This window comes from Metarhizium album, assembly GCF_000804445.1.
Source record: "Metarhizium album ARSEF 1941 chromosome Unknown scaffold_13, whole genome shotgun sequence".
Classification (NCBI taxonomy): domain Eukaryota; kingdom Fungi; phylum Ascomycota; class Sordariomycetes; order Hypocreales; family Clavicipitaceae; genus Metarhizium; species Metarhizium album.
In genome coordinates, this window is record NW_024467587.1 from 323388 (window position 1) to 344836 (window position 21449).

The 21449-nt window shown below is 53.7% G+C and overlaps 5 protein-coding genes across 5 annotated transcripts; 4 read left to right on the forward strand and 1 right to left on the reverse strand.

Moving 5' to 3' along the window:
- Positions 1–6601: 6601 nt before the first annotated feature.
- MAM_05332 (COM1 regulatory protein) lies at positions 6602–8787 on the forward strand (the record flags this gene model as incomplete). Its single annotated transcript, XM_040824130.1, has 3 exons — positions 6602–6775; positions 6953–7254; positions 7308–8787. 3 exons carry the CDS (start codon positions 6602–6604, stop codon positions 8785–8787), a joined length of 1956 nt encoding a protein of 651 aa, XP_040677842.1.
- Positions 8788–10010: 1223 nt separating this feature from the next.
- Positions 10011–11166, forward strand: MAM_05333 (uncharacterized protein; the record flags this gene model as incomplete). The annotated part of the gene is made up of 2 exons (XM_040824131.1): positions 10011–10769; positions 10861–11166. The coding sequence occupies 2 exons, from the start codon at positions 10011–10013 to the stop codon at positions 11164–11166; spliced, it is 1065 nt and encodes a 354-aa protein (XP_040677843.1).
- A 4178-nt stretch (positions 11167–15344) lies between these two features.
- MAM_05334 (uncharacterized protein) lies at positions 15345–16006 on the forward strand (the record flags this gene model as incomplete). The annotated part of the gene is made up of 2 exons (XM_040824132.1): positions 15345–15520; positions 15661–16006. The coding sequence occupies 2 exons, from the start codon at positions 15345–15347 to the stop codon at positions 16004–16006; spliced, it is 522 nt and encodes a 173-aa protein (XP_040677844.1).
- Positions 16007–16170: 164 nt separating this feature from the next.
- Positions 16171–17322, forward strand: MAM_05335 (uncharacterized protein; the record flags this gene model as incomplete). Its single annotated transcript, XM_040824133.1, has 1 exon — positions 16171–17322. One exon carries the CDS (start codon positions 16171–16173, stop codon positions 17320–17322), a length of 1152 nt encoding a protein of 383 aa, XP_040677845.1.
- Positions 17323–18081: 759 nt separating this feature from the next.
- MAM_05336 (uncharacterized protein) lies at positions 18082–20556 on the reverse strand (the record flags this gene model as incomplete). The annotated part of the gene is made up of 7 exons (XM_040824134.1): positions 18082–19129; positions 19189–19591; positions 19643–19793; positions 19852–19953; positions 20024–20122; positions 20173–20383; positions 20438–20556. The coding sequence occupies 7 exons, from the start codon at positions 20554–20556 to the stop codon at positions 18082–18084; spliced, it is 2133 nt and encodes a 710-aa protein (XP_040677846.1).
- Between the last annotated feature and the right edge of the window lie 893 nt (positions 20557–21449).

Genomic DNA, 21449 nt, shown 5'->3' on the forward strand with positions numbered 1-21449 from the left:
TGGCCGCTTTGCCCTGCTTGAAGCCGGCGCTGACTCGGTACATGCGATGCGACGGCAAAACTCCATCGAGCCCAGTGAGGATGAGCTCTGGAAAGGCACCAGGCCAGGCCAGACCGGTCTGCCGCCTTCTTGGGCCCTGTCTGCTCTCTCCCGCAGTCAATGCCTTCAAGCTCACCAGTGACGAGCAGTGCAGGACGCCTCGCCGGCCTGGAGTAGCATGCTCTGCAGCGGCTGCGTCCCGACAGGTTGGAATCGCGGAGTCGGTGGCCCAAGAACTGACATGACATTGACATTGATGAACAGTTGCAATGCTCCCGCCACAGCGGCGGCCAGGTTTTGACACGCAAGGGCGAAGGGCTAGCAAGGGAAGCAAGTGCTGTGCCGGCTGGAAATGTGAGACTTGACGGCATGGCATGTTGGTGTGCTCCCGGACGGAGGAGTGCGGAATGTGATCAAATGAGAGGCAGCAATTGTCCCTCCAACTCAGCTGCAACCCCTCTTGTTCTCTGCTTTCTTGTTTCACGGGATGCTCATCCCCGGGTCTCACCATCTCCGTGCTGTCAATTAGAGGTACGTAGTTATGTATTGCTATTGGCTTGGTGTCCGCGGCGCCGTCCTTGACTCCATGTACATGCACCGAGGTTGGTGGTTTGGTTTGGCTTGGTTTGCTCGTCTACAGCAACGTCAACAGACAAACATGAAGAAACAGCACATGTTCGTTGCCGGCTTGTCTGCCCTGCTCCCCTTCTCTCTTTTCCCATAGCCATTTGCGGCACGGAGCACTCCGTATCGTCATCATGATTCGCCCTGTCCGTCTACCCTTGAGCTTGTGCAACATTGTGTACGTGGGCCCCCTGGTGGCCATCTTGTCGGACGGTGAGATGAATGTGGAACAAGCCGAGTCGTCAGCAGAATCAGATGTCTCGAATAAGCTTTGAGCTGCAAGACCGTGTGCTGCATTTTCCCGGTACTCCGTACGGAGTAGAGCAATAATAAGGGCGCCCTTGCAAAGACAAGACTAACAGAGCCGGGCGACTTGCCAATGCATATATAATATGTATACCTTTCTCATCTTGCGAAGAAGACGAGAGTACTCCGTATTCGGCGTAGTAGGACGCTCTGCGTCTCTTCCTGCTCTGCTCTGTGCGGCCCGCGATAATAGCTAGCCACGGTTGTCAGCATCTTGTCTTGCTTGACAATCTGAACCCTTCTTACTAGCATCGTCGCATATTTTCACGTGCTCCGACAATGTCAATCAATACCTACCTACCCAAGTAGGGAGCACTCCGTAAGAGTTGAAGGTTGAAATGCGATCCTCTGGACCGGTTCCGATGCAGGCGGCAATACGGACGGAGTAAACGACAACATTCTTCTTCCCCCGGTCAGTCGTGCAACGCCCCTGCCATTACTGTCAAGCTCGAGCGTATGGTGCGTCGGGTCGAGGGAGTGTTTGAGACAGGTGCGACAGCCAAACCGAGTTCTTGGGCGTTTCAGGCACCCAGCAGGGTCCTGTCATCTTCTCATAGTACGTAACTTCTCCGTATTATTTACTAGCATTGGGTTCCTGACTCCGCTCCGCTTACGCACCACCAGAAGTTGGGACACAGCAGAAAGGCCGCAGAGAACAATTTCGTCCTGTCTATTGCTGGAACAATGACCTCGGGCCTGCCAGCCGGGCAGGCAGGCAGCTTTTGGAGTCGCGCTGCTCCGTACTCCGTAATCTGCACGGACATGCATATACATACTGAGAGGCGAAGCGTGTTTTTGAATTTGGCTGGCTGGCGACGGGTAAATGACCCTGAACATTGGTTCGTGCGACTTTGACTTTGGACTTTGGATCCCGAGGTCCCAAGTCCATGGTTCTCCCTGTACGCCATGCGGATCACGCATCTAGGGCAGGAAACGGGCTTCCAAGGCAACACAAAACAAATCACTGGACCGTCTTCACGCGAATGCTGGGTTGTTTTATTCGCAGGATCTATAGCTGTGTGCCCACGAGCTTGAGCGGAACGAACCAGAGGTGATCATGGCAGTTGTCACGGGCGCGATCATGGTGCGTAGCACAACGTGTTTCAATTGCCTGAGATCGGTTGGCGGGCACGGGCAGATGACGAGCTACGTAGTATCGGAAAGCTGCTCGACCCTGAAGAGAACTCCATCGCACCTGCTGCAACGAGCTGCATCTCATGAGACCCGAAACGAGCAGTGATCCTGGAAGGGGGATGATGGAGTGGGGGGCAAGTGCTGCATCTATCGCAGGCGTAATAAGAGACAGGCATGCTGATAACGTGACCAATACTCCGTACGGGAGGACATGTTTGCTTTCTCCAGGAGCACGTGTTTCAAATCTCACGGCGCGTTGCTCGACACGTCCGGACGTGGTCAGGGCCAGGAAATCGTGTGTCAATCGTGCTTTGGGAAGGAAATCAGGCGTAGGGACCATTGCTCATAATTGCCGAGAGAAAGAGAGAGAGGGAAGGAGTACACGCAAGGAGAACCTAAAAGGCGGGGTGACTTGATGTTGTACATTTGAGAATTGACCAAAAGACAATGAAAACAAAAAAGCAACAACAACAATGGAACAAAAAAAAAGATGGAAAAACAAGACAGAAAAGAAAAACAATGCGGCCGACGACAACAAGGTTGTCCCTACCTCGCTCAAAGTTCCTGCAAGGGGTCAAATGGTTAGTCATGTCGGCAACACTCCAGGATCTGGTGGAGCTCGGCCCTGTCGAGAGATTGGTGCAGTCTGGTGCAATCGAGGCAACCACGCAGGACTCGTTACTGCCTCCAATGGGCGCATGAAGTCAAGTAATTAATTTCTGGACCTCCACGCTCACAGGCCGCCGTTTTTAGCAACAATGTTTGCCAGAGTATTTGCAATCGCAATGAGGCAACTGCAACTGCAAGTGCAACTGCAATTGCCGCGCCTCGAGCATCTCGAACATGTCCAGCTCCTCAAGTACAGTGCAAACACGACGTGCGTACGGAGGGAGGTACGGAGTACATGCGGTATGGCACTTCCCTCCCGCTTTGGCAGAGTCACAGCACCGCCCCACCGATGAAGGGAAGATGCGACTTGGCAGAAGACCCTGGTCCGGCTGCAGTATACAGTGTGGCATGGTCTGTTCGCACCAATCGGCCCTCCATTCGTCGATGACGAGCACAAAGGACAAAAGGTCGCTTTGCTGCAATCAATCCACAGTGCAATTGCACCAAAATAATAATAATAAAAAATAATAAAACCCCAAAGGGAGGAATGGGGTTATTTCAGCGGGAGAGGCTGGGGCGAGTGACCACGAACTCAACAACTTTACTAGTGCTGGTGCCCCGTGGACCCACGACTTGAGCCCAAAATAGGCGCAAGCCTTGGCCATATCACCTCCAATTTGACCGGCCAATGCCGATGGCAATTCTGGGGGCCTGGGCCGGTCTTCGTGTTTGCTTGCCCGCGCATGAGACGAAGCAAAGTTGTTCTCGACACTCTATTGTATGCATAATACTACTAGTACCCGAGTTTAGTTATTTGCCTCTGGACAGCCTGCCAGCGTGCCACAGTGGGAAAACATGCATCCACTCCCAATCTAGCATCTGGGTACGTAGTAACGTTAGTCCGTCCACAGGAACATGCGGGCAACGCTATTAAGCGTCGCGTAATTAAAACAAGGTCTGCGCAAGTAGATTTCACCCCCACCTGCCAGTCCCGTACGGACGGACGGAGCACCCAGTAGTACTAGTATTATCCCAGCTCGGCGGATTTGCTGTGCTTTCATGTATTACACCGGCAGCATGATTGGGGCAAGACTCCGGAGTACGAACTGGCAGCAGTCAAAGCAGTCAAGAAATGCCGCCGGTAGAGGTAGAGGTGAGTGTTCAGAACAGACTCGTGATCGAGGCCATTGCTGATGAGGTCCAGCTTCCAAGGTGCCGCGGCATGTACCCATTTCTGCTCCTCTCATACACTCCCAAACCCACCAGTGCCACGGATTGGCGAACTAACTTGGGAGTCCTAGTAACGATTCAATAGCACATCCATCGTGAGGGCAATCCGCACAGAGAGCCGCCGTATTCGTGGAGGGAACACACATACACACACACCAGCTAGCGACGCCACAGCAACATCCAGAAAAGCGTATTGGTATCGGGGTGCCTTCGGTCCACGGAAGGCTAGTAGTTACTAGCTGGAAGGGCCTATTTGGGATGGTAGCTTCGCTTTCTCGTGCCGATGACTGGACCGGCTGGGATGACTTGTCTCACGGTGTGGATGACGGATGACGGATGATAAGTCCTGCGCGATGGGGAGCGGGCTCCATTGGTGGTGCGACCTCGTGCCAGGTTGGGATGGTGATGCAACCTTGGCTTGGATATCTGCGTGCGCATTTGCGCATTCGCGCGTGCTGCAGGACCCAAGCAGGCAGTCAAGAACGACCACGACCAGACTCAGACTGGCACTGGATGTGACCGGTCTTTGCGTCTTTTGTAGTACAGTATGAACCCGCGGCGAGATGTCGAGGACCGGTTGACTGACGGCGGTGTTTTGCGGCATTCGGAGCGGACATTCGAGGCGAGCGTCCTCGAGCCCGGGGTCAATTGGACTTTCTGCGGAGCACCTTGGATGGTGTTGTCAACTCCGTACTCCGGCTGGTACTTCCTACTCCGCGTCAACTGGTCACTGGTCCCCTGCAACACCGAAGCACGCAGGCTGGAGGCGTGGTGTTGTTTGACCATGGGCTGCTGCCTTGTAGGTTACGTACTTGGTAGTCTTGTGTCTGCCGAAGAAGGAGGGGGCCAGCAATCGGCGCCGTCTCGCCTTGCCATGCCACGCCACGCCACGCCACGCCATGCCATGCCATGCCATGCCAGGATAATGGATATTGGACATGAGCCCTGCCATGCACGACCTGGCCTCACGGCACAGAGTATTATTAGAGATGAGTTTGCTGCGAGGTCGTCAACGCCGTGAAGCCAGCGAGCCCGACCCGACGCCTCTTGCACCTTGCTTGCCTTGGAGCCAGCCGATGCGACCAGACGCCACGCCCGGACGACCAGTGCTTGCTTTGCTAGTGCTGTCTGGCGTGCCTCCAGCAGGTACTTTTCGGCGCTGACCGCGCACGACTACCTCCAGGAACTTGAGCACTTCAATGAAGTACTCACTCAAGTACTTACTTAAGTACCTACCTACCTAGGTACTTAGGGAGGCACCCAAGCACACCGTACCCGTCATCGATGGCATCCGCGTGCTGCCCTCCGAGCCATGTTCTGCACCTGCGTCTGCACATCTGCGTCTGCACATCTGCGTGTGGTCTGCGGCGGCTGCTTCGCCTTGGGCATGGCCTGCATTGATCCCCTGTCCCGCCCGCCAGGGACCACTGAGTCCCAGGCGTGGTGGACTTGACCTCTCACTCACGCACGCCAACTGGTCTTTGTTGTCGACGGGCCACGCCCACGCCCACGCCCTCGCCCACGCCCACTGGAGGTACGGGGTACTCGCAACGGTACGGAGTACCTCAGCACAGCGCATGTTGCAGACCCAAGCACGTGTACTCCGTGCTCGTATTCCCTCTGCACACACGCCACGCCTGGCGCCCCTCTGCGCGGCTCCTCCGCCAGACCCATCCACTGCTGGACCTCTTCCGACGTCTGCTGGAGCGAGCGAGGTCCACTGTCCAGATGTCCCCAGCCCACCACGGGTCCACATCCCCCGTCTGGTCCCCGTCAGCCCGCCCCCCGTCCCTAGCTCGGTGTTCCGCGCTCAATTAGCACTTTGAGCCCACCCGGGTGGCCACCTGAGCAACCAGCTGTTCCTGTCCTCCCCAACTCCAGCCCTAACCTAATCCAGCTGCCCGTGCCCGCCCGTCGCCCAGCGTTGAATGCCAGTGCCAGTGCCAGCGCCAGCGCCAGCGCCCAGTGTCAGTCAGTCAGTCAGTCAGTCAGTCAGTCAGTCAGTCTGGTGCCAGTGCCGGCGCCAGTGCCAGTGTCAGCGTCAGCGTCAGCGCCAGCGGCCGCCCAGCCTTCGCTTCGTCCCTCCTCTTCCTCCCGCCTCGGGACGCCATCAGCACAACCTCATCTTCCCTCTTTATTACCCTTCCTCGTTGTTGTCCAATGTGCCCTGCACCTTGTTGGATACCGCACTGTTTGTTTTGGCCGTTTTTGTTCCGATCCATTCTCATTGTGTCCATCTCACTCATTGCTGTCCCTTTGGGGACGCTGGCCGTGAATAGCCTCTGTGCCATCCGTCAGCCGCCTGACCTCGTCCCGACTGCCCGAGCGTGTGATATCCACGGCGGTTACGAATACAACGAGACCAAAGTCGTGTGCAGTGTATTGTGCCATGTAGCTGACCGCCACATCGACACTCATACTCGCCAGCTTCATTGCAAGAAGCTGTTCCGCCGATCCTACTCGACCTCTGTACTTGCGTTCCGCCTCCATCGACTTGGATCCCTACATCGAAGCTTACACCTCACATCCCACCACGACTAGCAGCGGCCCAGCGCCGCTCTACTGCGGAATTGCTTGCCCAAGGACTTACGAAATCAATATCAAACGAACAAACACGGTCTCTGGACGTGTGGGCGTTGACGTCCGACATTCCACCAAGATGACTTCCCTCAAGGTTCCCGACGGCGGATGGATGCTGGCAGGCTCCGCAGACCAGGAGTCTACGCAGCTGCCTCAAGCATTCGTCGTCAACTTGTCTGATGACGTCGTCGAGCAGATGATCCAAAGCGCCCGCATCGGGGACGATCTCGAATTGGAGTTGGGAAAACGCCCTGTATGTTTTCCCCCAACCTCAGAGGCCAAGCTTGGTGCTTCGGAACGTCGTAAAACGTTCCTTGTCTGGGCGAGTGTTGGAGAGGACCACGATGTGATGAGGGCATCTTTAGCCTTTGTTTCCCTCAAACTGTGCCGCTTGACCATGTCATATCTTTGTGCTAATGGATTGATGCAGATGCTACATTACGGACCCAATACGCATCGAATACCGGCTCCCGAGGAGGAAGTCCCTTTCGATCTATATCTCACAAAACCGTTTGAGTCGACTCGCCGTGCTGAGCGACTACCACATGCGGGATCCGTCTTCATCAAGCCCAAGCCCCTTCGCGTCTCTGGAAAGCAGGGTGTGCCGAGCACGAAGGAAGTCGTTGCCGGCAAGAAGCCCTTGTCCAGCAAAGCCTCGGCGGCTTCTGCGCTTGATTTTGACATTGAGGCCCTGCAAAATGGGCTGGCAGCTCATGATGCTGCCCGCGACCGGTAAGTTACAAGACTCAACGATGCCTTGATGACAATGCTGACGATCGTCGCAGCGCTCGTGTCGTCGAAAAACTGCCCACCGGCAAGGGCGCTACCAAGACCAAGAACAAGGTCAAACCTTTGGCCAATTACGCGTCTCCCCCCAAGTCAATAACAACATCGCCGGCGTTGAATGCCACCCGCTCGCCGAACCTCACGCCGCAAGTGTCAGCCTCACAGCAAGTCATGGAAAGGAAGAGAGAGCAAAGATTTACGTTGGTCCACGAACTGGCGGTTACGGATCGAATGACGGACTATTTGAAGAACAAGTGGACTGGAAAGGAGGAAGATTTTCGGCCAACTTTGGAAAAGATGGCTGATTTGAGCACCGATTCCAAGAAATGGACTATGAAAAAGGCATGCTGGAAGGAACTTGACGTTTGGAAGTACGACTACGGTTCCCAAGACGACCGCCAGACAGCGATTGACAATGCTGTTCGACAGTATGACAAGCAGCGGCTATCATCCTCTGAAGTTGAGTGGCAACGCTTGTTGCCCAAGGAAGAACGAGGCAAGGGGAAGTGCTTGAGTCGACTGCAGGCCAACTTGGCAAAAGGTCCCGCGCAAGCAGCAACGAAGGCCAAGGCCGACAATTCTGGCCCCAAGGACGACACGGATGGTGTCGAGAATGATAAGACCAAGTACGGGGGTGAAGGCATGTCTCGGTCTAACTCGGCTTCGTTGCGAGCCAAGTCAAACAAGCTCTCGGCCCAGGAGGCTCAGACTAAAAGACTGCTCAGCAATTCGAAATCCACAGCCGCCGCACCAAAGACGTCTCCTTCCAAGGCCAGAGCGGCAGCCAGGGTCGAAAAACGGGTGCTTTCTGCAGCCATTATTGAGAATTCAGACTCATCTGGCGACGAGGCACCCATTGTGAAACCAAAGCCGGCGCCAACTCAAGGCGGTAAAGCCAAGGACACTGTCATTGTGAACACTCGACCGTCGGCACCAGCAAGAGAACCTGTCAGGAGGCCACCTGTGAAGCGGGCGAGGGAGGAATCCGATTCGAGCTCCAGCTCCGGCACGCCTTTGTCGAAACGCATCAAGCCGAAGCAACCACTGCCCGCCCCCGGTCCCAGGGCGGTCGCCGCGAAGGGCAGTCGGCAACTGCAAGCCCGTGCAGCGCCGTCGTCATTCAGAAGCAAAAACACGAACAATACGTCTCCGACAAAGTCGTCACCGCTTGCTTCGTCCCCACCTACAAATGCATCAGACCTGGGCGAGGAGCCACCGGTTTCAAAGAAACGAAAGGCAGACAAAGAGGAGAAGCCAATATTGGCGAAGCGTCGAGCTGTCCAGAGTGTGCCGTCTGATGTCTTGAACAAGGCACACAAGTTCAAGACGTACTATCAGCAATATGAGAGCTTGCACTACGAGATTACGGCGCTCGACAACCCACCGCACGAGAAGCTCGCCAGCCTGCTAGACCTGCGGGACAGACTGCAAATCATGAAGCGCGAGATTTACAAGCAATACTCTTCAGAAAGAGAGTGAGTGAGTCTGTGAGGTTGTCTTTCCTTGATGGAAAATTTTTTTTTGTTTTCAAAAGCTTCTTGAGAGCTTTGATTTTTTCCCTCTTCATTTTCACGACATTGCATGCTCGGCCTGGGATGGAAGCGATATTTTTGTTTTTTATTCTCTTTTGACATTTTCCCGTCATTTTGACCGACACAACTGGCGCACACAGGATAGCGGAACTTAGCATTTGCATCAAGGGCCATGGATTGAGGACCATTTGCACACCCATCCAGCAGGGGTAGACTTTTGGCAGTAGCAGTGGCCGATACGGAGGCAATCTGGGAAGGCCACCAAGGGTGAAGATGAGGGAGCTAAGGGAGAAACAAAACCGAGGGGACAGGGCTGCTCGCGGAGTGAATGAGGCTTCGTGTGTGCATGCATGCCCGGGCGGGGAGTTTTTAGGGTTTCTTTTTCCATTGATTTCCTCTTCTTCATTTTCTTCATTTTTCTGCCTACTTTTTTTTTTTGATACCACAGCCTGATACAGGCATAAATACAAAAAGTATCGCGAAATAATTGATGATGAATGCGTGACGTGGGGTGCTGCCGCGGGCGGGTAGCTGGCGACTGGTGCAAGTAGCGCGTGCGAAAGGCCAAGTGCAGACGCGGTTGTTTCAATCCCCATCGTCCGGATTGTGGTCTGGTCGAAGACGTGCAGCGGCTGGCCTATGGCTCGACAGCGAGGCCCAGCTGTGCGGTGAGGCAGCGGCAGCGGCAGCGTCAGCGATGTCGAGCCGAGTCGACGCAGTTGGTTGCAGATGTTTCGGAATGATGCTCGGTTTCGGCGCCGACGACGGTGCACGGGAGGCCCCGTGCTTGGCAGATGCTACGTAGGTGCGCACTCTGCTATGGGTACGTACTTGGGAAAGAAAAGAGACAAAAAAAGAACAAAAAGAAAAGAGGAGGTGTGGACTCCGGGAGCCGCGAGCCGCACGCCCGCGCGCACGCACAAAGAAGTTGGCGAGCGGGCTTGAGCCCTGGTGCTGCGCAGGCAAGGTCGTAAAGCCGCGTCTTGCACAACCGCCGCTTGCTCGTTTTTCTCGCCAGCTTCTCGTCGGCTCCGGACCGGGCCGACTCCGAGGGCTGTGGTCTGCTTTGGCCAGCCACGGCCGTTCCTTGAGAGCCTGTTTCTTCCATTACGACCAGGGCCCGCACGACGAAACAAGCAGGCCGAAGCAGAGCGAGGCACGGAAAGGGAAATGGCCTCGCTGGACTTGCCCCAGGTCTATCAAAGGCCTGGCTACGACACACTTGTCGCTGCGCTGCAGGGCCTTGCCCTCGAGCCGCCGGCGTGGAACCGCAACCGCCGCCGGCAGGGGGGCTGGTCGGCCCACGAACAGGAGTCGCTTGCTGCTCTGCGCAAGCCCGACGTGACGCGGTACATTTCCACCATCATCTCCTCGCCGCTCGGCTGGATCCGCGACGAGGAGCAGAGGGAGACGCTGTGGGATCTGGCGGCGCGGCGCATGGCCGAGCGTTGCGGCCGCGCGGCCATGGGCGACATGGTCCGCAGGTGGCCGTTTGACGCGACGCCGGCGGCCGACGGCGTGGGCGCGTACGAGCCTTTCGAGCTGGTGATTCGGGAGCCGGCCTTGACGGGGGACTCTCTGGGCTTCAAGACCTGGGGGGCGTCGTATCTTCTTGCTCACCACCTGCCCGCCCTGGGCGCCACGACGCTTTCCAGGCTGTTTGACGAGTCGTTGCGCCACGACGCCCCCGCCGTCCTGGAGTTGGGGGCCGGCACGGGGCTGTTGGGCCTGGCCGCCGCCGTGTTGTGGAGGGCGCGCGTCTGCTTGAGCGATTTGCCCGGCATCACGGGGAACCTCGAGAGCAACGTTGATGCAAATAGGGCCGTGGCGGAGGCCAGGGGCGGAACCGTCGACGTCGGCGTGCTGACCTGGGGTGGTGGTGAGGATGAGGTTGATCAAGCCTTGTTTGGGCTTGGGCATCAGTTTGACGTACGTCCCTCTTCTCCTTTCTTTTACCATTTTTCGTTTTCACCGTCTGGAGCCCGCTGCGAGCACGCTGGCTGACGGCTCTTCATGGCAGATTGTGCTGGCTGCAGACCCAATGTACGACCATGACCATCCGGCCCTGCTGGCATCTGCCATTGGGCGACATTTGGCCTTGGGCACGGAGTCGCGGGCCGTGGTCATGGTGCCGCAGCGTGACGGCGCGACCATCAGGCTTCTCGAGGCGTTCAAGCGGGCCATGCTTGCACTTGATGGCCCCCTGTTCTGTGTCGAGGAGGACGAGTTGGCGGGCCAGGATGATTGGGCTGGCGATGATGACGAGGGCTGTGTTCGGTGTTGGCTGGGAGTCTTTTCACGCGTCAGCTCGCCGGCGCCTGTTTGATGTTGTTTTGTCTTGTCCTGCTATAGAGTAGCTCGGATGTGGGACGGGACGGCCTTGGATTTGAACATGAGCGCCGGCGACACTGGCGACGGACAAACATATCTCGCCTCGGGCTAGTCTCCTTGACAGCAGACCTCGGACCGGCACCAACATAGAAGCACATCATCTGTGTTTCGGCGCCAGTTTGCCGTGTCATTTTGCGAGCGAGTACACATGACAACGATGACGGCGGCCCACAGATGACGTTTCACACTCACTGACACCCACGTTTCCGTGAGGGCTCCAAGCAGAAGCAGAGACGGATTCACTGCACATGATGTCGTGAATGGCACCCCAGCTGGGTCTTTGCCGCTCTCTGCTCCCAGATCGAGTGCCCAGTGTCTCGTACCATGTCACAGACCTCCAGAATAGAGCACCCGTGCCCCGACGCGAAACTGTCATGAGAAACCGTTGGCTGTGGAGGGTACTGTCTCTTTCGGAGCATTCCTGTTGTTGCGTTGCGGACGTGGTCTGGACCAAGGCTCGGCAGACTACGCTCGCCAGGACTCTGCGGATAGAAGCCGGCTCATGGCTGGCACGGAACACCAATGTTCGCCGCACTGGGCGCAATTTGACTACCGGATTGGGTCGTGTTTTATCGGCTGCAGAGAAGGAGGGAGCAATTGTCACTTTGAAAGGAGAATACCCGGCGGCAATTGTACTTCTGCGTTGCGCCGTACATCTGGCACCCCCCGAGCGAGTTTTACCGGAACAGCATGGCACCAACCAGATACTCGAGAAGAAAACCATGTGAGTAGAGTATCGAGGTTTGTTGTGAAGGTGACACTTTGAGCCAGTGAAGCAGTCACACGGCAGGGGCCCAAGTGAGAACGTATAAGGAGCACTTGCACGGACTGAAGAGAAAATCCGCCTGCGCGTATCGGTGGCCGCATCGTCTTTTGCGTGAATCGAGGCGCCGTTGTTACATGTAGGCCGTGGTGCCCATGTTTGTTCTTTGTTTTCGCCGACACTTGTCCGTTTGGCCTCGTGACTCTTGCCTGGGTGTCGTGACGCAGTCGGACTTTGGTTGGTGCTGTCGATGAAATGAGGCCTTGGGCCCGATTGCATGCTGTGGTGACTTGCTGATGATAGCGCTGACAGGCAAGAGTCTACTCGCGTTCTCGTGTTTCATAACTGTATACACGGAGCTCTCCATCGTGGCGGCGCTCTGAGTTTACAGTGACGACACTTCGACTTGCTGGCATGTCCGTGGCATTAGACAAATCGTTATGGACGCGCCAGTTTGACAGCGAGGCTGAATAGCCTAGGCATACGCTCCTTTCCCTCGAAAGTTGCATCGTCGTTGATGACGTCTCTGAAACTTGATCAGTTGAAAGTTTAAGATCCTTGTGTAAGCCTCGTCGGAATAAAGCCTCCACAACGAGCTGTCTTGAGCCCAAGTCCAGCATCCAACCTCGCCCCCTTGTGGGACGCCCACTGATCGGCAATGTCGCGAGTTCTATTTCGACACGAGCTTATTCCAGTCGGTACGTTTAAAAATGAGTGAACATCTAGTCTTGTAGTGGTTGAACAGTGAGATCACCGGGTATTACCGCAGCATGCAGATTCTCGCCGTTGAGGTACGAGCCGTTTGTCGCCTTTTTTTTGTACCTCTCCTTACGGCGTACGTCGATCCGGCCAGGACTCAACGTCGCCGTCAAGGCTTACAATAGTAGGTGCTCACCAGCTGCCTGCCAAGGCCGAGAGTTGCTGTTGCGAACATTTGCTTGGAGACGCAGAGACTGCCACGACGACTTTCGAATATATACATGGTCATAAGAATTAAGACTGAGACACAGTGCGCCTTTGGGTTTGTAGGATCCGTTCTTGGAAACTCTTCCGCCTTGATATTTTCGGGGCCCTAATACGTTTGAACGCTTGTACTTGGTCGAGTTGTTGAATTGGTAATTATATGAGAAGGAGTAATGACAACCCGCCGGACTTTTCTCGTCGAGCATTGCTACAACGCCGTTAGAGCTATTGACAATAGTCTGTCCGTTTAGAACATTGCCGGCATCAAGACGCCAAATACTTGGCTCACCAATATTTTTACAAACCTTTTTGATGAGCATGCATTCGACATATAGGAATGAAAATTGTGGTGCTTGTCGACAGTATGGTCTTCGTTCGACTCTTGTCTGCCCAGACAAAACCTCAGGACGGCAGGCCAAGGCTTTTGAGCCAAGGTATCAAAGACATCCCATATCGACTTCGGTGGTATAGTAGGATAGAATAGAACTTTACCGCGTCTTGATACCGTGACAGCCGTTGTGTCTCCTGTTGGCGACGTTGGGGACCTTTACGAGCCAGCGGTTGCTCTCGTCGATTCGGGACGATGTGCTAAGCCACGATTTCGGTCCGATCTGGACAGAGAATCAGGCTTTTACGTGTGGAATCCGCCAGCAAGACGTTTCAATGATCCAACGGCGTTGGTTTTCTTGTAATGCCACATTGCGGACGTTGAGAGCAAGTCGAAGACTGGACCATGGCACATCTGGGTTTCCAGGGACGGGGTCCGCAGGACGACCACGCCACCAGAACAATGGGACGAAAGTTGGAGCATCTGCAAGGACATTGAATATATATACGGCATCATTGATCCGTCCTCTCATTCCTGATTGAATGTTCAGTGCGTGGCTGGTAGGTGACGAGGACTTTGGCGTGGTGGAGCAAAGAGCGACTGTCTGTCTCTAGCAGTCGAAAAGGGTCAAAGCTATTCGATGTTCGTCAGCGTCAAGGGCGTAAAAGCTCCCGCCTGGTGACCTGAATCTCACCACGTATACGAGGACATGGAGCGTCACGGCTCAGGAGCGCAGAGCATGCCGAGACACTCGCATGTTTCTCAAGAAGCCGCGCCAAAACGAGAGCAGGACTACCCGCAAAGGAAGAAAAGGCAACTTGCGCTTCTTTTGGCCGGCGAGAGCCCCATGCGAGGACGAGGACGAGGACGAGGGCGAAGGCAGAGACAATGTGCCATGGCTTCAGGCAGCCGACGGATGACACACGCAGTGAACAATGAACAATGACAATGAACAATGAACAATGACCAGACGCAAACACAAGCAGCACTGAATTGTCGCCGGAGCCTTGGAGCCTTGGAACTCTCTCCGAGTCGTCTTAGTCATTGGAATTCGCAGCCGTCAAAACTTGCCAGCTGCTGCTGCCACTGCCCACGGTCCTGGGCTCTATTTCTCCTGGTCCCGCGTGTCTGTCTGCTCGTCTCCCGCAACAACTTGACTTGTTCTGGTCATTAGTCATTGGGCAACTCGCATAAGCAAGTACATTACATACGCGTATGCGAGGCTGGTCATGCTTTTGTCCCGTCGTCTTTTCCTCTCTCACCGTCCCCGTCTGGTGTTTAGCTTTCATGCCCACCCCCCCAACAACATCCCAACTACGCCTCCGATTCCCCTTTTGCTTTCCTACCGGCCTTCTCACATGCGTACTACCAGCTCCCATCAGCAAATGATCCATCACACGTCTCTCTGTCATCGCGCCACAAAGCATCTGCACCGTCCGGACCTCAAACGCCTCGACTGGGTCAGGTTCCAAGTCGCATATATGCGTCATGGTCGACGTGCCGCCCGCTTCACCACATAGTGATTATTTCCCTCTCCCCGAGCCAATGATGCGGTGGCCATGGTCATCTTTTCGGCCTGCTCACCTTCACTGACTTTTCATACTTCTCCCAAGGCCCTCCTCAGATCACCAACGATCGGCAAAATAACGTGTTCGCTCCTCCTTGGGGCGACGACAGCACACAAAACTCATCCGTGTCATCTTCCGAACTTGAATTTGAGCCGTCTCTGATGGCACCCGATCCCAAGTGAGTCTGCGTGTTTCAATACAATCTGTGTAAACAAGCAATCTTGCGATGCCGCCAACTGGCCTACCTACAATATATATACACACATATATTCTCGCCCTCTTTTGCACAGGCATTTGTGTCTCGGCCAAGTTTGCCAAGAAGCATGCTTGATGCGATTCCTCTTATATCTTCCCGCCTCAACTCTCGACATTTTTGCACTTTCTTCATCTTTTCACTTTTCACTCAGTCGCTTGTGCGCCTCGCCGGAGCAGCCATCTCGATTGCCTCGTGACCTGTTGGCGTCAAACAGAAAAGACTACCAAATACCGAGATGGCGGGTTCTCAACAGTACAAAAACATCGAGATACACTACGTTCTGAAGGCTATTCACATGAGAATGCCGTCCGACTGGGTTCGCATGAGGTTCGAGCAGCGCTTCAAGCGCAAGCTCACCGAGAATCAACTCCGTTACTTGAAGAATAAATATGGCAGAGATCCCCGCTTCGGGTAAGCTCTATCTCCCACTGGCGGTATTCTGTTCATTGTTATCAATCACATCCTCAAGCACATGCGTCCGTTTGTCTCATTCCTCACACTCCGTCTTGATGCTGACCATCCCCTTCCATAAGTACGCCTGCTGCCAACAGCACTTCTACCTTTGGAGCTCCAAACCCGCGTGTTGGACCGGGCTACTGGCCGGCTGACGATATCCTGGCCATCGACTACCATGCTTTCCAAGAGCGCGGCGACGACGTTGCCGAGCCCAACCTTCGTGTTGTTGCCCCCATTAATGGCATCGTGGCCCCAACTCCTTCTCCCGTGGCTCCTCATGCCCCTATTTCTCGTCCAGGATGCCCAGATGGCTCTGAGATAGCTGGAGCCCTCAGCGTCCATACCACTTCCGTGGCCGGTCAGAAGCGCACGCATGGCACGGATGAAGATGAAGAGGCAGAGGTTGACGGCTTGACCGAAAAGTGTGTTGGTCTGTCCTAATGCCTTGGAGCGCCCGAGACTAACCTTGAGCCTCCTCCAGTCGTCTTCCAAACCTCCATAAGATATGCCGCCTCCATACCTCGGTAGGCTACACGGACAATTTTTCTCAGCCGGAATACTCTTCTTCTTTTTCAAGTGCTTCTTCTATCTACGAAAATGGCACAATGTTCTCCAGTGGCTCGACTCTTGCTCCTTCTCATGTTGGATCAGTCCCTTCATCAACTGTTCACATTCCGCAACCTCCAACATTCTGCTTGAGCAGTCCAGTCCATGCCTATGGATTTGGACAGGCGAACCAGCTGCAGATGAACTCTTTCCCGTTCACGCAATTCCACTCCATGGGACAGGGCGTAGCCAGTAATATGTACACTGGCAATCCTACCTGCCAAGAGGGTGCAAACGGAAATCTGTCGGGTCTCGCAAGACAAAGCGCTCCAAAAAATATAAGGACGATTCCATTCTGTCACCCAAATCTCAACTTTTCCTTCAATAGCAGTTATGGTCAGCATGTCTCCAACGACGAGAGCATTCCTGGCTATAGTTACCAGCACGGCCCAAAAGGCCTTTTTGACCACCTTGGCCGGAACTCTGCCACGTCAAATCCATGGGAGTTCAGCAGTGGCATGGTTCACACATCTATGGACCTTTTGAACTCGACACCCGCTTTCATTGGACTCAATGACACACCAGTTTTGGACACACAAAATTATCAACCGCATTCTAGGCTTGCCGACCACTCCCCCTTTGTGCCCATTTCGAAAATGCCACAGGCGCCAGCGATATCTTTCCAACAGATCAACAACCAGGTTCTCCGGAGAATATCCCCTGAAGGGCCGGCCAAACCAGAGCCCGAAAGTTGCCGTAGGCCGAGGACGGGACTCGCCAAGGATGTCCTTGATAACGTGACATCCAAAGAATACATGGAGCGAAAGCACAAAGACTGCATTGAGGACTTATCTGTCCATAGTACTGATGCGGACATTCTGGATTTCAGTTCTTGTTTCCCTGCGCCCCCTCAAGACTCTTTCAATAAGGCTCTCGGTATCGCAGACCCAGCCACAAGTGTGAGCGCCCCTACAGCCAAAACTGCTTCTTTAGATGAACTGAATGTGACGGAAGTTTCTGATCGTGATCGTCCTACGACGGCATCAACTGTCTCGACTGATGAAACTTCGGTTTCCCGGCCGAGAGAGCCTACCCACACGGGCAAGTTTCGTAACAAAAGCAGGCTTGAGAATAAACGTCCCGGGGATGGCTCCACGCCCGGCACGACCCAGGCTGTTCTTGGAATTTGCGGGGAACCAGGAGAAAAATGACCAGACTTTGCTTGGTGTATTTTGGTGCTGCTCAAGCGTGGCTAGGCGTGCCACGATTTGGCCCATTTCTTTGCCCCGATTGCGACTTTTTATCTTTTCACGTATATTTGACCAGCACTTGAGACCATTTGACTCCACTGGGGTCTTCCGTGGTTTAGATATTCGTTGCCCTTGATATGTCAATTCGTTTTACCAGTGACTAAGGAATGGATACCTCTGGTTTTGAGAAAGGAACTTGGAATTATTTTGTTTTGCATTTTCGCTAAAAAGCGAAATGGGTTTTATGAATTCAAGCTTAGTGAGAGTTTGATGGTTTTTGACGAGGCGCGTGAGAACGGTTGTGGGCCCTTCCGAGTTGGAGGAACTTTGCTACAAAGAAAAGGAACTAAAATGAGTATAAAATGCGCAATTGACTAGATATTGTCCCTGAGATTTAATACGCCTCTGAGAAATCATGAAAGAGAGGTTGATTGAAGCAGAGCAACACGATAGTCTAGGCCTACGCAGCAATGACTCCCATCCCCGCCTAAACCGACAGAGATAAAAGGGGCTAAAGCAAAGGAACAGAAAACCAAGTAGAAGGAAGGGGGTATCTCGTGCGATGTGACAGGTTTAGTTGAGCACCACATATCGCTCTTTTGTAAAGCTCTCCGCTTCGACAGAGAATTGGCCTTGGTCAGAAAAGGAAAAGAACAAAGCGATCTCGTCTCCAATCAAATAAAACCATAAATGCTGAAAGTCCAACTCGTAACTCAAACTCTAGACCGAAATACTAACATTCCTTCGTGATTCAGCTTCATCAAGGGAAAATTGGAAGACAAATTTAAAAAGATCGCGGAGGTAGGCATATCGCGGTGAAACGTTGCTCATGGCCAGGACACTCTTCGCCATGTCCTGAGCTACAACCCGTTTCCCACGCACTGGCAAGGGTTGGTTCCGTGGAATGAAGTTGTCTGATAGAACAGAGCTTTTATATTGTTGCAGAAGGGTGGCATGACTAGACAGGGAGCCGAACGAGCCCGCGGGTAGCCCTTGAACAAACTTGAGGAATATTATAGACTCTGATTCAGCCTCTTGGGCAGCTTCTCGATTGAACCCCATGTTCATAGCCGCTCGGAGGACCAAGACCTTTGGTCTTGAGATGTTGGGATCTTCCGTCGCGGTGGTTTTGGTTGCTGTACTCGAAGTTCGATTACTACCTCGCGAATAGCTGGACATGTTGGACGTGTTACTCGACCATCTTCCCCCGAGATCCGTGTCACTGGGAGCCCCGAGTACCATAATGTTGGGCATCTGAGGAGATTCACTTTCCGGTGAGATAGGAGTATCTTCGAACTCAGTGACAGGAGTTTCCGGCCCGGGTGGCGGCTTGCGTGGCCGTTCCTCTTGATGACTGTTTTTAACACTGGCCTTTTTTGAGTGCAACGAGGAGCGATTTGATTGTCGGCTTTCTCTGCCAGATTGCTCAACAGGTTGCTGGGAGAAAAAGCTCGTTTGGCTTGGTCTAGGGGTATTCCTGTCAGGGCGAATCTGGGTCCAACCGTCTCTGAAAATGTCACAAAGGTCCCAGCATGCTTGTACAGCAGATCCAAGTAATTCCTCATCCACCGGGTTTCCATCCCGCTTGGTTTGACGAAGACTGAACAGCATTTCGGCCAAGGCCCAGCATGTGCTGAGGAGGTGATCAGTCTCTTCTGCCAACTCACTACGCTGTCTCATCAGGCGATGGCAAAGTGTGATGTAAAAGTCCAGGGTTCTCTCCCTGAACGGTTCTGGGAGCTTCCTACTATCTTGGGCGCTGTACAGGCTGCATCACCTATGTTAGCTACAACGGCTTCTCGACAATCTGTCACAGAAGTATCTTACTGGTTGTTCAGCTCAAAGCTCACGCGAAGCACTGAGTCAGAAGTCTCGTCTTTCTTTTGACGGACATCAAAAAGAGCTTGACAGAAGTCTCGACACAGTTCCAGGTTCGTTCTCACATTATGAGAAGCCAGATCTTCGTCTTGGTTGTCGTAAAGGCACTGGCATAGCTTCCAGCAAGATTTCCAAGCTTTCTCATAGGCGTCTGGCGTGCCAGAACTGTAGAATACTTGTGCTCTGTGGATTGCACTAAGGCTAGCCAGCGTGTTGCAGAGCGTCCAACACTCCTTTAGCGCGGCCCGCAGAGCTGTGATTTCATCATGAACGGGCCGTAGAAATGGATTAGCAGGATAGTCGTCCTCGGCATCGTCGTCGTCCACTTCAGCCTCAATTTGTTCATCGATCTCTTTCTGCTTGTAAGCTATAGAATCTCAACGGAAAGCTTGTGAAAACATACTTTCGAGACTGCTAGTGCTACTGGATCTCAACCGGCCCCCATCAGCTAATATATCCTGAAGATCCTGAGCTCGGGGAGTTGCGCTGTCATTGCTGTATCGAACGGGTTGTACATCTGTCGAAATAGGAGGCCGAGGAGGATGTGATGTGGGCTGTAAGCAACAGCGGGTTAGTAGCCTGTCTAATAGATCGACTGACCCATTGGCTTACCTCTTGAACAGAACTCTGGAGTGCGGAAGAGTTTTTCTCCTCCCCCCTGGGCAAGGACCGTTCGCTAGGCTGGCTTTGTTGAGCGGTGGACTCTGTTGAGGTCTGGCAGATGTTAGCACCAAGCAATTCTCAACGAAGAATGCATCGAATCCACGAAAACCGAAGCACCCACCCAGCTAGCAAAGCTCTCAGGTGCATGAATGACTGAGACGGCTTCATCACCACTTGCCTGCCGAAAATTCTCGGACAAATTTGTTGAGAGCACGAGAAGCTATCTATAAGTTACAAAAGGACTTGACGCTTGATATGTGGGCGACGTACTTCTAAGCGTTGAGACTCATCTTCAAATGATGTCTGTTCTACCTCTTCTGATGCATCGTCCTCAATCTCCGTGGTTTCTGTCCCATTCGAGGTCACGGGAGATGGTCCCACGATGTCACTTGGGCTCAGAACGTTCATAGAGTTTGAAGACACGCGGTTGATGGAGTTTGACCGCAGCATGACCGAGTCTGTTACAGGTGGAAGGGAAGAGCTGATCTAGGAAGTTAGAAGACGTCATGCATAGGTCAATGGGAAAGTAACTTACACGACTCTGTACGGCGATGGTAGTCCTTCGGTTTCTGGCGAAGCAGAAATATCACCTTCTTTATTTAAAGGAAATCGCAGGTTTCCGGCTGATGATCTAAGAGGTGCTTCAATAGCCATGATTGTGTTGGAATGAATGCACGAGGGATCGACAGAAGAATCGGAGGCAATGCAGGATGGGAACAATAGATATGAATCAAAGGGCTGCATTAACGTGATGTAAGCCTGCGGCGCACTTTTCTTTCACATGCCTCGGCGAGCTGCAAGTTCAGCCAGTTCAAGAACCACAGTGAAGCCGAAGCCACAATGAAGTGAGGTATGCCTCGCCGCCGAACTGTCTTAGACCGTGGGTCAACGGTGGTTGAGACGAGGTGATCCACGAGGCCACAAAAATCGGCCTGGCTCACCGGCAAGCTTCCAGAATAGAAGCGCCAAGAGGACGTCCGGCCAGATATTCCTCCAGAGGCAGGGTTGGGAGGATCAGTGTCGAGAGTAACGAGTGCGCGGCTGTGGTTTGAAAGAGGCTTTCGCGTAATGAGTGGTCACGGTCAGGTTGGTTTATAGACAAGGGTGACTGGACCCCATATGTATGCATCCAGCTAGGCTGCAGTAGGCTGAAATGGCACCCCTGAGAGCTCTTCTGCTATAGCGGTACGTAGCAGAACATGGCCGTTGCTTGTTGGAAGCGCCAGGTTGTCGGTTCAACCTGCGCGGATGGACAGGTCAGTGATCGAACCCGGCGAAGAATTGAAGAAGAAGCCAGAAACCTCCAGATATCATCCTTATGGGCTACCGGAAATATTTGAAGTGTCCAGCCAGAGTATAGGTCGATAAGGGTGTTTTGGTACTCTTGGCGATGGCTAGATCCATACATGAAGAGGCTTGGAGCCTTGTGAGTTAGGAATCGTTACCTTGGCGATAACATTGGCTTGAACTAGCAAGCTTGGGCCCTACAATCTGGCAGGCAGATCCCCATCTTTCAATGGACTATACTCGGAAGGTTTTCCGGGAAA